The 13,672-nt window shown below is 55.4% G+C and overlaps 1 protein-coding gene across 1 annotated transcript; it reads left to right on the top strand.

The window, feature by feature from the left end:
- The first annotated feature begins 3,122 nt into the window (after nucleotides 1–3,122).
- LOC127201695 (keratin, type II cytoskeletal 71) lies at nucleotides 3,123–11,911 on the top strand. Its single transcript, XM_051160385.1, has 9 exons — nucleotides 3,123–3,645; nucleotides 6,176–6,390; nucleotides 7,364–7,424; nucleotides 7,829–7,924; nucleotides 8,236–8,400; nucleotides 8,555–8,680; nucleotides 9,230–9,450; nucleotides 10,371–10,405; nucleotides 11,348–11,911. The coding sequence occupies exons 1-9, from the start codon at nucleotides 3,202–3,204 to the stop codon at nucleotides 11,557–11,559; spliced, it is 1,575 nt and encodes a 524-aa protein (XP_051016342.1). The 5' UTR covers nucleotides 3,123–3,201; the 3' UTR covers nucleotides 11,560–11,911.
- The last annotated feature ends 1,761 nt before the right edge of the window (nucleotides 11,912–13,672 follow it).

The following is a 13,672-nucleotide window of genomic DNA, read 5'->3' as shown; positions in this document are numbered from 1 at the left end:
CAGGCAGCCTGTGTGATTTAGTCTCCAAGTGTTGCCTCTTTGTTTATTCCTTCTCTAACCCCGAGACTCTGTAACTCACAGACTCAAGTCTCCCTCAGCGATTGCCTCTTAAGATGCTTATTGGCCCAAGACTTCCGGAAAGGGACAGCCGGCACACCAACCAAAGCCATGGGACGCAAACAAATGGGTCAACACGGTCTTTGCCACACACAGGGAAGTGCACAGATGCAGAGAAAACTACAATTTACTCATGTAAACAAAGCTAAAGAACTGAGCGTAAAACCAAGAGCTACACAGATGAAGTTGGCTGGATGAGCCTTTTCCTGTGGCCCTAAGACACGCATGGATGATGTCGGAGCATCACTCACGAGGCAGTTCTCTCACAGACAGCCTCCACTTGCACGGGCACAAGCGGGTAAAGGTCTCCACCGTCAGGCTGTGGGATTCCCAAAGCAGGGGTCTGCCTTTTGCCACCCCCAGTTCCCTCCACATATCAACTCTCCAGATCCTTTGTACCCTTGGTGAACTGGGGCTCCATTCTGGTTTTCTTTACTCCCTCCCTTTGCCCTCCAGCAAACTGCAAGCATCCAGGTGCCTGATGTGGGCCCACCCTTCCTGTGGGTGGTCCAGAACTCTGCTGCTTCCTCCTCTGTTATCATCCTCATCAACAACACTGGGCGTTTCACTCCTAATGGCCAGGATCTGATTAACTGATTCACGCCGTCGCCACTGTGTAAATGGCTTAGTAATAATCCAGTGAGCGCTTTCAGGGACACTTGCCTTTGCAGGGATACTGAGACTAAGCTCTTCAGATGTGGGATGCTTTGGACCATGAGGGATGCTTTAGAGCAGTCCCATCAGAAGTTGGCTGTGCATCCAACAAATATTTGACAAGTGCAACCCACACCAAATGCAACATAACATCCAGAAAGTGCTCCCCACTGAGTTTTATTATTAGGGCTATTTGTAATGGTCAATTTTCTGGGCTCAGCAGTGGTCTGGGAGAGCCTCAGGCTTGTGGGGTCACCATTCCTTCCCTGTCTGTCCTCAGCAGCTGATGCCACTGTGTGAGAATGTGCTGATGAAGACACTACCCTGGAGAGGAAGGAGGGAAGGCAGGCCGAGCCTCTGGCTCTTCGGTCACCGACACACTAGTTATTGGACATTGAGAGCATTTCAGGCCTTAGGGAGCACTTCCTGTGGAACAGCACGTGCACTCCTTGCCACGCCTGCATTAATGTCTATTGTCCCATTCTCCCTGGGAGAAGCTGAGACCAGAAAGGCCAAAGGGAGTACTGGGCTTTCCAGGGTCTCTGCTGTTTACCATGTTTACCAGCAAGGGACCACCTTTTAGGAGGGGCCTGGTCCTGGGCTGCAAGGGGCCCATAGAAGGAGGCATCACTAGCTCATGGACCCTCGGCATGAGGCCAGAGGATGAGACGGACAGACAGGGAGAAGCGGGGAACAGTGAGAGGGTAGGAACAGAGGATGAAGGATTCTGCTGGCTGAGCAGGGGTACCACCATGTATATTCAGGGCACCGTGTATCCGGCAAAGCCATTGATGGGGACTGGAAAGACCTTCAGCATCACACAGACATACTTGTGGGGACTCAGTGGAGGCTAAGGAAGAGGACAAGAGGAGGCAGGAAGGGTGAGGGGGATTTATCCTCACAGAAGGATGCTAAGATGATGCATGGTGTAGCCTTCAGAGGGACACTGAGGAAGTTCCTTCCATAGTCAGTGTCTTACCGTGATCCAAGAGCATGCCCAGGACTGAGGCAAGAGAGCAGAGCTCATACCCCAGCTGTAGTGGTCCAGGAAGACCCATGAGAGAATAAAAGATGATTGGGGCGGGGTGGAAGGGGGGCGTCACGGCGGGAGATGGATGGAGGATGGAGACAACACAGGGAGAAAAGAGGATAGAACTATGGTGCTGTTTTGATGTCAGCAATGATGACAAGATGGCAGGAGGGAATGAAAAGGAAAACAGGGGAGAGGAGAGAGTGGGTTCCATGCCCAACGAGGCCTCGGCAGGGACCTTCAAGGGAGGCCAGTCTCCAGGGGTGAGGCGACACGGGCTGAGCAGAGCGATCCATCGAGGGGACAGGCTCATCATGGGAGCCACTGACCCAGGATAGAGGGGACCATGGACAGAGCCTCTAGGGGCACAGAGGAAAAAAAACCAAAAAACAAAAACAGAACAGTGCACAGCTGTACCCCCACTGAGGGCTTTCTGACCTTAGCATTGCGAAGTCTGGACTTGGAGGAATGGCCCCAGCTAAGCTCGACTCCTCAATTCTCAGTCCTGGGCAGTAGTAGCTGTAGTTAGGGCTCATGGTTGTCTACTGATTCCTGGCCTTGCTAGCAGATGCACATGGTAGGAGGGAGGGACGCGATGAAACTGAGTGCCTGTGGTGCCTTTGAACTCCCCAGACCATGTCAGCCCTGTCTGTCCTCTCTACCCACTGCCACTGGAGTCCCCACCAAACTCTATGCTCTTCTTGCCTTTGTGTTTTCTGCAATGGTCACAAGGCTTTTACTACGGGGCTTGAAAGGTACAATGGGGCACTTTCCAGCTCTCCAGAAAGTGTAACAAGCACCTGGTGGTCATGAGTCCATTGCTACTGTGGTCAGGGTTGCTCAGGTCTCATGCTAAAGATAGGGTCCCTGTCACCCTTGTCCCCCAACAGAGAGGACCACTTCTCTCTATGGCTTATGTCTGCCATAGGATAGAGGTGGTGGAGTCCTTGGATACTACTCAGTGGCCTGCTCTGTCCAAAATGTCTACACCATCCCTACCTCCTGAACCCCTGCCAGAGAGCCAACTGCAGAGACGAATCTGAGGGAGACAGTACAGTGCCAGTGATATCCCCTGGGGAGGCTGTGGCCCGGGGCAAATTACCTTATAACAGCGGGTTAATTAGATAAGACCCAAATTACCTGAGCAAAGTTTGCAAGCCCAGCAATTTGACAGTTTCATGTTGTTTCAGAGGTGGGGAGGGCCGATCTCTGGCTCAGCACAGAGAAAATGACTTCTTGCTCCTAGGCAAGCCAAACCCACGAATTAACCTCTCCGCTGCCCATCTGCAAGCCCAATGCCAAGCGTATATAAAGGCACCTGCTGGTCCTAACCACAGCCAGTACAACCTTCGTGGGATTTGCCTTTCCTCTGGTACCTGTACTCCAACTCCACCAGCAACATGAGCCGCCAATTCACCTGCAAGTCCGGAGCTGGCAACAGGGGCTTCAGCGGCTGCTCAGCCGTGCTAGCGGGAGGCAGCTCGTCCTCCTACCGGGCAGGTGGCAAAGGGCTCGGTGGAGGCTTCAGCAGTCGGAGTCTCTACAGCCTGGGAGGTGCCCGAAGCATCACTCTGAACATGGCCAGTGGCAGCGGAAAGAACGGAGGTTTTGGATTTGGCCGGAACCGGGCCAGTGGCTTTGCCGGCAGCATCTTTGGCAGTGTCGCCCTGGGGCCCGTGTGCCCTACTGTGTGCCCACCCGGAGGTATCCACCAGGTCACTGTCAATGAGAGCCTCCTGGCTCCTCTCAATGTGGAACTGGACCCCGAGATCCAGAAAGTGCGCGCACAGGAGCGGGAGCAGATCAAGGCTCTGAACAACAAGTTCGCCTCCTTCATCGACAAGGTGGGTCTGCCAGGACAGGGGAACCTGGGAACAGTTCTTCTCTTTTTAGGATAGGTTTTCTTCAATCCCTCAAGAGGCATTGAAGTTAGGTACACCTACTGCACTCAAGGCTGGTACACTCTGTCTCTTCAACATCTTGTAAAAGATTCTCTGTTGTGTGGAGGGAAAATGCCGGCAGGGTAGTGGTAGCTTCTGCAGGCACGGGCTTTCAGGGCTACTCACAGGGAACTCTGGGTAAGGGATACGGGCCTTGCCATGGAGACCTGGTACCTTTGCTAAGCCTTGTGGTCACACAGGCTGTGCACAGTGAAGGCTGGGGAGAACCTCTGCCTCAGGGTACAGAAAGCCTGTCTCCCTCTCAGGCATGCTGGCCTTGTACCCCAGTCTCACCTGACCTGTGGATCAGAGCATGAATGGCTGCGTGGTTACCCCAGGCCCCTTGGGCTAAAGGGTGTCTCCACTGTGGGTGTTTGCTTAGTGGACAAGGGCTCTCTTGCTAAGTAGGGGTAGAGGTACGCTGGAGTCAGACCTGGCAGGCTTTGCGGGGAAATCACAGTTTCATCTGGGACGTTATGTCCTTCCCTCCAGCGTGGAAGCCAAGACCTTCCTCTGGGCCTTATGGTAGTTTAGAAAAGCAAACTCATGCCAGATGCCTGGCTCAGACTTAAGTCCTCCCCAAAATGGTAGCTGTTGTTGCTGGGGAACAGTTCTGGGAAGCTGAGGGGCCTCAGACCTCATGGGAACCTCCGGCTCAGTCAGGGTGCTGCCTGTGGCCTGTGATAGACAGCCTCCCCCAGCTTATGGGTCAGCAAAGCCATAATGGCCAAGGATGCCACTCCTACAGCCATTTGCAGGACAGGCATGGTGACAGCTCAGCCCCAGTCTCCTGCCTCCAGGCCTAGGCCAAACATGGGAAGGATATGTTGGCTCCATGACAGCCAAGCGCCACAGCCCTGGGCCTTGTGGTCACAAGAGCAGACCCTGCCCCATAGAGCTTGTCTTCCCCTGGTGTGGTGGGGGGAACCCACCCTCTGCTCATTCTCAGGGGCCAAAGCTGGGGCTGCAGCTTCCTGTCCTCAAAGCTGGTCACTTCTAGGCCATTGAGGTGCTCTGAGGATTTGGGTCTGGGCATGGGAGTGTCCTGCCCCCTTGGTGAGCTGGCCAGCTTTCCAGAGGGGCAAGTCCAGAGACACAGAAGCAGGATGAGGGTGGTCTTCTTGGGGACCAGGAAGGAGACCCAGAGCCTGGTCAGCCCCTGAGGAGCTTTGGTCTCAAGGAGCACCATGACCTCTCAATCTCGGGTCGGGAAGAGACGTCCAGTCCTATCGGTGACCTGACCTTTTTTCGTGGCATGCTGGGTACTGTAGTGTCTGTTGTGTGGTTAATGCTCAGCTCAGGAAGAAGCCTGGGTTGGTTAAACCAAGCCAAGTGCTGGTTGCCATGTTAGAGACCAGCAGTTCAGTGCATAGTCTCATCTCAGTGCAGAATGCCACACAGTATTCCTGCGTCCTGTGAACACAGCCTTGCCTAAATGTGCCTGTGCTCGCTCACAGACATGGAGAAAGAGGCCAAATTTTAAAAGCTGTGCTCCCATAGGCAGATGGGAGAAGGGGTGTGGCCAATGACCTCTGATAAGTTCCCTGGGCTGGTGTGGGTCCCGCTCTGTCTGTGTGCACTTTGCTCCATGAGTGGGTGGCTCTGAGAGCTGCGTGTAGAAGGGAGACCGGGAAGAGGGGGCGGTGTGGGAACCTGGAAATGTCCAGACGCTCTTGGCTCTAGCGTTACTGCACTCTGACATCTTCAGAGCAGGCAGCCTTCCAGACAGATGCACCCAGCCTGGCCCTGTTCTGCTGTCGCTAGGTGTGCTCACACCCTACTCGCTCGGCCACAGCGGGCCCTGGCTGATTGGATTCCCTCAGCGGAGGGACGATTGTCTGGGTTTAGTTCTGAGCTCTGCCCTTGACTAAACGTTTAGACTTTAGAAAGGAGAGAAGCTCCCTCAAGCCTAGCTTCTTCTCCGCTGACCATGGTTAAACATTTGCCACCTGCCTCTTATAGCTGTAGAGGGGTAAAGGGAAAGATGGAGCCAAGTGCTGAGCAAAACGGCCTTTCATGACAATGATGAATTCCATGGGCTCAACAGCAGCTGGGTTGGGTTCCAGGTGGCTGTGGGCTCGGGTTCCAGGTGGCTGTGGGCTCGGGTTCCAGGTGGCTGTGGGCTCGGGTTCCAGGTGGCTGTGGGCTTGGGTTCCAGGTGGCTGTGGGCTCGGGTTCCAGGTGGCTGTGGGCTCGGGTTCCAGGTGGCTGTGGGCTCGGGTTCCAGGTGGCTGTGGGCTCGGGTTCCAGGTGGCTGTGGGTTTGGGTTCCAGGTGGCTGTGGGCTTGGGTTCCAGGTGGCTGTGGGTTTGGGTTCCAGGTGGCTGTGGGCTCGGGTTCCAGGTGGCTGTGGGTTTGGGTTCCAGGTAATTGTGAGCTCGGTTTCCAGGTGGCTGTGGGGTTGAATTCCAGGTGGCTATGCATTTGGGTTCCAGGTCCGCTTCCTGGAGCAGCAGAACCAGGTGCTGGAGACCAAGTGGGAGCTGCTGCAGCAGCTGGACCTGAACAACTGCAGGAACAACCTGGAACCCATCCTGGAGGGCTACATCAGCAACATGCGGAAGCAGCTGGAGACGCTGTCTGGGGACAGAGTGAGGCTGGACTCTGAGCTGAGGAACGTGCGGGATGTGGTGGAGGACTACAAGAAGAAGTGAGTGAGGAGTGAGCTGGTCACAGGACAGCAAGCCCTGTCCCTCTGAAGACCTTAACATTTTGGCTTCAAAGTTTTGGAGGTGGAGAGTGGTATTCTAGGCCATACCGAGTAGACTCACCAGGACAAAACCCAGGACTCTTGTCTTAGTTGTTAGTTAATTGGTCTCAGGGTTTCTATTCCTGAGACAAAACACTATGACCAAAAAGCAAGTCAGGGAGGAAGGGGCTTGTTTGGCGTACACTTCCATATTGATGGTCATCACTGGAGGAAGTCGGGACAGGAACCCATGCAGGGCAGGAACCTGGAGGCAGGAGCTGATGCAGAGGCCCTGGAGGGGTGCTGTTTTCTGCCTTGCCTTCCCTGGCTTGCTCAGCCTGCTTTCTTATAGAACCCAGGACCACCTGCCCAGGGATGGCACCACCCACAGTGGGCTGGACTTTCCTTCATTGGTCACTAATTGATACAATGTCTTACAGCTGGATCTCATGAAGGCATTTTGTCAATGGAGGCTCCTTCCATTCTGATGACTCTAGCTTGTGTCAACCAGCCAGTACAAATAGGCTTCCTGACCCACCACCCGTAGAGTGACACCGGGGACAAGTGTCTGAGTAGCTGGGCAGCTCTGGTGTGGGTCACATTCTCAGACAATCTATGCTGGGAAGTGTGTGGGCCGCCTGGCAACCTGCGGCACTGCCCACATTTGGGGCGAAGCAGCTTGCGTCCTGCATCGCTCTAGGTTCCCCAGGAGCCATTCACTCCACACACTCCCTCCTCGTCTCCCAAGACGGATCTTCTCCCAGGCTGGGCCACCACCCTCTCCCCCAGGAAGCCTTCCTTGCTTGGCGGGGCCCTTCAGTTAGCTGTCTGTGCCCCCACTGGCTGACAATTCTTCTGTGCACTCAGGGTCTCCCCTGGGTACATCAGGGCTCACGGTGAAGGATGTAAGCGGTGACCCCTGACCTTTCCACAGGTACGAGGAGGAGATCAACCGGAGAACGGCTGCAGAGAATGAATTCGTGCTGCTAAAGAAGGTGAGGGGAGGGCAGCTCTGAGGCCAGGGTCTGTGTGCCTTAGTCCCTGAGTGAGACAGAAATAACAATGGGAAGACTGGGGGAGGGACCACGATGTCCAAGGGGAAGGAACGAGGTGAGGGGCTCCCTGCAGCCATGGGACTTGGCACAGATGCGGTAGAGGTGACTTTCACAGCAGCCTGGCTGGGAATCTCTCTTTGAGGGGCCACTGCATTTGTTCCTCACAGAATAGGTTCTCCTGATGGGCGGTGGCGGTTGTGCCGTCAGCTGCCCCACTGCCTTCCTCATGAGCCATACAGGAGAAGATAATGTCTCCTTCCTCCAGCCAGGCAAGCTGGGCTGGGCCGAGTGTCACCTTCTGGATGGCACCTGAGGTGACGTGGGTCCCTGGGGTCTTCTTTCAGGATGTGGATGCAGCTTATGCCAACAAGGTGGAGCTGCAGGCCAAGGTGGACTCTATGGACCAGGACATCAAGTTCTTCAAGTGTCTCTTCGAGGCCGTAAGTCTCTTGGCACCTCACTCTTTGCGGTGGCCGGTGGCTAAAACTCTAGTCTAGGGCCTAGGAGAATCACAGACGCCCCAGCTATCTGGAAGGCCCCTAGGTCGGCCATGTACCTCACACGCTATTCCCGAGAGCCCCTCTCCATCCCCGAAGCCTCATTCCATGCCATCAGAATCCGCCTAGGGCCTACCAAGGTAGCATTTCCTTTACACACGGAGCTAGCAATCCTGTGTTCTGGGCCCTGGGTGGTATCACTAGAACTTGACAGCGGTCAAGCTGATATGCTCCCTTGTCCATGGTCCCTGCAGGAGATGGCTCAGATCCAGTCCCACATCAGCGACATGTCCGTCATCCTGTCCATGGACAACAACAGGAGCCTGGACCTGGACGGCATCATCACTGAGGTGCGCGCCCAGTACGAGGAGATCGCCCTGAAGAGCAAGGCCGAGGCTGAGGCTCTGTACCAGACCAAGGTGAGAAGCTGAGACCGGGCCAGGGATGTCAGGAGTGACACAGTGATGTGAAGGTCGGTGTGTCCCTCGGCCACAACCCTTCCTTCGGGGATGCAGGCACCTCACAGACGCCACCCTGTCACACTTACCTGTCTCTGCGCTTCTGGCTTTCCAGTTCCAGGAGCTGCAGCTGGCAGCTGGCCGACACGGGGATGACCTCAAAAACACCAAAAATGAGATCACCGAGCTCACCCGGTTCATCCAGAGGCTCCGCTCAGAGATCGAGAACGCCAAGAAGCAGGTGAGGGGCCCTGGCCAAGGGCAGCGAGCCCAGTGGAGAGCACGTGAGTTTGTTGAGGGCCTTAGCTTCCCAGATGTCTCCAACAACAAGAGAAGATAGCAGTGATGTCACTGTCTACAGCACTTGGACATCTCTGGGGCACTTCCTTTCCTACTCGCTCCAAGCGCCTTTCCTTGAGTATACTCTTCTCTCTCAGGAAGCCTGCCCGGGCTTAGAGGCTAGACCTTCTCCCCAGGTCATGCTCCCATAGGCCATGCTCCCCTAGCTTGTGCTCCCCCAGGCCATGCTCCCCCAGGCTGTCCTCCCCCAGGCTGTGCTCCCCGAGGCTGCCCTCCCACAGGCTATGCTCCCCCAGGTTGTCCTCCTCCAGGCTATGCTCCCCCAAGTTGTCCTCCCCTAGGTTGTCCTCCCCCAGGTTGTCCTCCCCCAGACTGTACTTCAGTGGAGTGGGTGTTTGCTTCTGGATCTTCTGAACCTGATGGGCTCGGCTGCAGCTAGTGCCCAGGCAGGCCTCCTGCAGTTTCCTAACTTCTTGAGTTCCGTGCTTAGGCTTCCAACCTGGAAACAGCCATCGCTGACGCTGAGCAGCGAGGAGACAGTGCCCTCAAGGATGCCCGGGCCAAGCTGGATGAGCTGGAGGGCGCCTTGCACCAGGCCAAGGAGGAGCTGGCCAGGATGCTGCGGGAGTACCAGGAGCTCATGAGCCTGAAGCTGGCCCTGGACATGGAGATCGCCACCTACAGGAAGCTGCTGGAGAGCGAGGAGTGCAGGTGAGCGGAGTGTGCTTGGGCAGTAAGAGTGTCAGCTGGAGCTAAGGCAGCCACCTGTAATCCCAGCACTCGGGAGGCAGAGGCAGGAGGATCTCAGTGAGTTCGAGGCCAGCCTGGTCTACAAAGTGAGTCCAAGGCAGTCAGAGCTACACAGAGAAAGCCTGTCTTGGAACAGAGAGTATCAGCTGGGCTGGAGATGCGGCTCAGTCAGTAGGGTGCTTGCTTAGCATGTCCGAAGCCCTGGGTTTAACTATCAGAATCATGTACAACTGGACATGGCAGTGTATTCCTGATGTCCCAGCTTTTGTGTGGTGGGATCTCAACGGGATAAGAGGTTCAAGGTCACCCCGGACTGAGGCTACATAGAACTGTCTCAAAAAGAAAAGAAAAGAAAAAAATATATGTATATGTATAAATAAAAGGCAGCCCCATACCCATGGGTGCTGAATGCTCACGCCATCCTAGGTGCTCCGGTGCCAAGCTACATGAATCAACACGTTCAGCCCTTACAACCTCCCCAGAGTGTCTGGGAGCCTCACATTTCCCTTCTTTTCCTGAACCCCATTCCTCCATTAGGCTTCCCTGTTCCTGCACCTGCCCGGGTGCACTAGAGGTGTGCTAGGCTAGCCAATCCAGCACCCCGCTGTACTAGGGAGAGAGAAAGCTCACCATGGCGGGGCACTGGAGTGGACAATACAGTCCTCACACAGGCACCTTTTCAAAACTATTGTTTGGTGCAGTGTGTTGCCTTCTACGCCCACCACCACCGCCAAATGCTCAGGGGTGGCCTCCAAAGTGTCTCAGGCTCTGAGCTGAAGCAGCCCTGGTGTTTCTGCAGGTGTCCAACTCAGGCTGGTGGGGGCAGTGGCTCGGAAGAAGCCGTGGGACACGCCTTCTAACTTTACTTTTCTCTTTGACAGGATGTCAGGGGAGTACCCATCCCCAGTCAGCATCTGTAAGTACCTGTCATAGGCGCTGCACACTGGAAGGGCCCCAGTCACACCCTGTGCATGTAGATGAGGGCTCTGGGAAACAGGAAGGAAAAAGCTGAGGTCACAAAGCTGGAGGGTGGATACAGAGCAGGTCTCCCAACTTCCAGTTACCCCAGGAGCTTTTCAATCCATCCTTCTGCCTCCTAGGGGAATGGTAGCAAGGGAGATGGGGTATGGCTGCAAGGGATAGCCTCTACCATGGGAGATGGGGGTAGGTGCAAGGGATAGCTTCTGCCACGGGAGATGGGGGGTAGGTGCAAGGGATAGCCTCTGCCACGGGAGATGGGGGGTAGGTGCAAGGGATAGCCTCTGCCACGGGAGATGGGGGATGGCTGCAAGGGATAGCCTCTGCCACAGGAGATGAGGAAATAAGAGGTGACTTATAAGAAAATGATGTGTGTGGGAGTCTGTCTCAGGCTTTTGAGGCTGGGTTTGCAAGTGACAGTCAGGTCTGGGCTGGGGATTTGGACTAGGGGTGGGGGTGGGGTGAAGAGACTCTAGGAGGGGCACTTTGAGCTGGCAGGATTGGATCTGGGGTCTTGGATTGTCATCCATGGAGAGCCAGCAGGAGGAAGATGTTGGAGGCAGAAGATTTAGTGGAGCCACAAAAAGGAGGGACAGTGGTAGGTGCCAGCGATAGACACGTAGGCTCACAGGTACCTGGTTGAGGGAGACAGACTGAGCATCAGTGCAGCAAGATTCAGCCACAGTGGGTGTAAAGCGAGTAAGTTTATATGTGGGGAGCATGGGGAAGGTGTCTTTGGGACATTCTCCCCAGGGTGAGGAAGTGACTCTGGTCGGGTCCTCACAGAGCTCTGTCTGATTTTGGGGGGGGGGGGCAGAGGAAGGAGAGGCCTCTCCCTAGCTCTGCCTGAGTTGGTCTGAGTCTAGCTCTTTCTCTGCAGCCATTATCAGCAGCACCAGTGGCAGCGGAGGCTACGGCTTCCGGCCCAGCACGGTCAGTGGCGGCTACGTGGCCAATAGCACTAGCTGCATTTCCGGAGTGTGCAGCGTCCGTGGCGGGGAGAGCAGGAGCCGAGGCAGCGCCAGCGACTACAAAGATGCCCTAACGAAGGGCTCCAGCCTGAGCACCCCCTCCAAGAAAGGTGGCCGGTAGAGAGGGCTCTCTGTGGCCTCCCTCCCTCAGGAACCCTGCCCCCAACCTACTGTCCCCCCTCCTACTACTCTCTTGTTCCACTCCTGGGACCCTGGATTTGTCCTCTGTCAACCTCCTTCTCCCTCCAGTGCTCTGAGCCTAGGTGTAGCTCTGGGCTACCGTGTGGGGTGCACTTCTAATAGACACCGGGGGTTCCCAGCTTCAGCGCAGGCCCAGCCTGTCCTTCCACTAGCCTTCGCTTTCATCCTCACCATACTGCCTGGCTCCTTGAGTCTCAACCTGAGCTTTTTTGTCCCAGCTCCTGCCCATGACAGGAGCTGGTGGTACCCCCAGAGGAAGAATAACACCCCATGCCCTGGCACAGTCTTATTTGGAGTGGGACCACCCAAAATAAAGGGACCCCCGACTTTACTTTCTTGCACCCAGAACCGGAGAAAAGGGGACACCCTTGGCTTCTCTGTCTTCTTTAAAGCTCTCCCCGTTGCATCCTCAATAAACAGTGCAATCCGACGATGGCTGAGCCTCTGAGTGTTCAGAGTGAGCAGAAGGCAAATGCTCACCGGCGTACACGCGGCACAATTAGTCACACGCAAGTGCGCCACTGTGTGCTGTCATTGTGGGTCAAGTGGGTAACAGTTTTCTCTGTGGAGGAGAAACAAAGTATCAGTGTGCTCTGCAGTAGGAGGCCTTCTGCCTGGGGCTGCCGGTGTGGGACTAGAGAGAGCAGGCCAGAAGGAGGAGGAGGAGCTGGGGGCAGAGAAGCATGGAAAGGGTGTCCCTACTGCGACTGCCACTCTGTGGCTGTCAACAGGCATCTCGGCCGTGTCCTGGCAGGAACTCTGACCCTCCTCTGGGGTCTTTCCTGGCAGGCAGGCAGGTATCTGGGGCTGCCCTGCGCCTCACAGCACTAAGCCTCCTGGGAGAGCCGAGCTGGTGAGGCGCCCACACCCTGGGCCACTGTTGTGCCAAGACAGACCAGGCAGCAAGTCCCTGGACTGGGGGCCAGACTGAGCGGAGTAAACCCGTGGTGAGGCTGGGTAGTCGCCACCTGCTAGGACACCTTCCTGGTGTCATGACCCTCAGTCCCGCCTTGTATGGAGCATGGAGGGTGGACAGACAGATTCTCTAGGCCAACTGTCTGGCTAGAGAAGGCATGGGGGCCAATGAGAGGCAGGATGTTTGTGGGCCGTGGAAAGCCAGAGTCTGTGAAGTCAGCAGGTAACATTTGATTGTGAGATAACAACACTAATGGTGCTGTTTGGGGCCAGGCAGGGAGTTGGTTGTAAAGAAATGGGGCTGGGATGGAGAAGGGGGTGTGGCAGGTGGGAGGAGAGAGCTGGGGGTGGAGGGAAGGGCTGAATGGGTTGGGCAGCTGGTACAATGTTCAAAGTAGCTACTATGGCTTGGGGCAAGGCAGCGAAGCCAGTCTTGAAAGTCCCTTGGTATAAGAGGCAGCCTTCAAGCCAGATTTCTTGGCTGTCAAGATGAATGGTGTGAGTGTTGAGTGTGTGTGTGTGTGTGTGTGTGTGTGTGTGTAACACACCCTGCCATTCTCTGCTGTTTTTGTTTCTCTACCACATTAAGGAACAAAATGAGATAGTAAAAGGGTTTCCAGTCCAGAGCCTCTAACACGCCTCAGATTTAGAGTGGGAAGAGCTTCTCTGGGCATGGTTAGTTTACCACTTGGATCTGAGGAGAGTAAAGAGCCCTCCTTTCTCTCTTTGTGCCTCAGGGCTCATGGGAGCTTTCTGAGTGAGTAGAGTTATCCTGGGTTCTGCTTTTAGAGCCACTGAGACTGAGCAGGATACAGCGGGGTGGCCAGCGGCAAGCCCCAGCACGGGAGGGACTGCTTGGCTGGGTACCAGCCCCGGTGGGACTTGGTGGACAGTTTGGGGTAAAGATGTCTATGCAGTGTCTGTATAGCAGCTTCAGGCTCTGTTGGCAGCTGTGGTGGGTTGTGACCCTCCCTTGGAGGTCAGATCACATCAGATATTTACAGTATTATTCACAGCAGTAGCATAATCACAGTTATGAAATAGCAACAAAATAATTTTTTGGTTGGAGGTCAGTGCCACATGAGGAACTGTATCAAAGGGCTGCAGGTCAGGAAGGT

This window comes from Acomys russatus, chromosome 17 (assembly GCF_903995435.1).
Source record: "Acomys russatus chromosome 17, mAcoRus1.1, whole genome shotgun sequence".
Taxonomy (NCBI): domain Eukaryota; kingdom Metazoa; phylum Chordata; class Mammalia; order Rodentia; family Muridae; genus Acomys; species Acomys russatus.
Note: the sequence above shows the minus strand (reverse complement) of the source record. Positions and strands in the feature narration are given on the sequence as shown.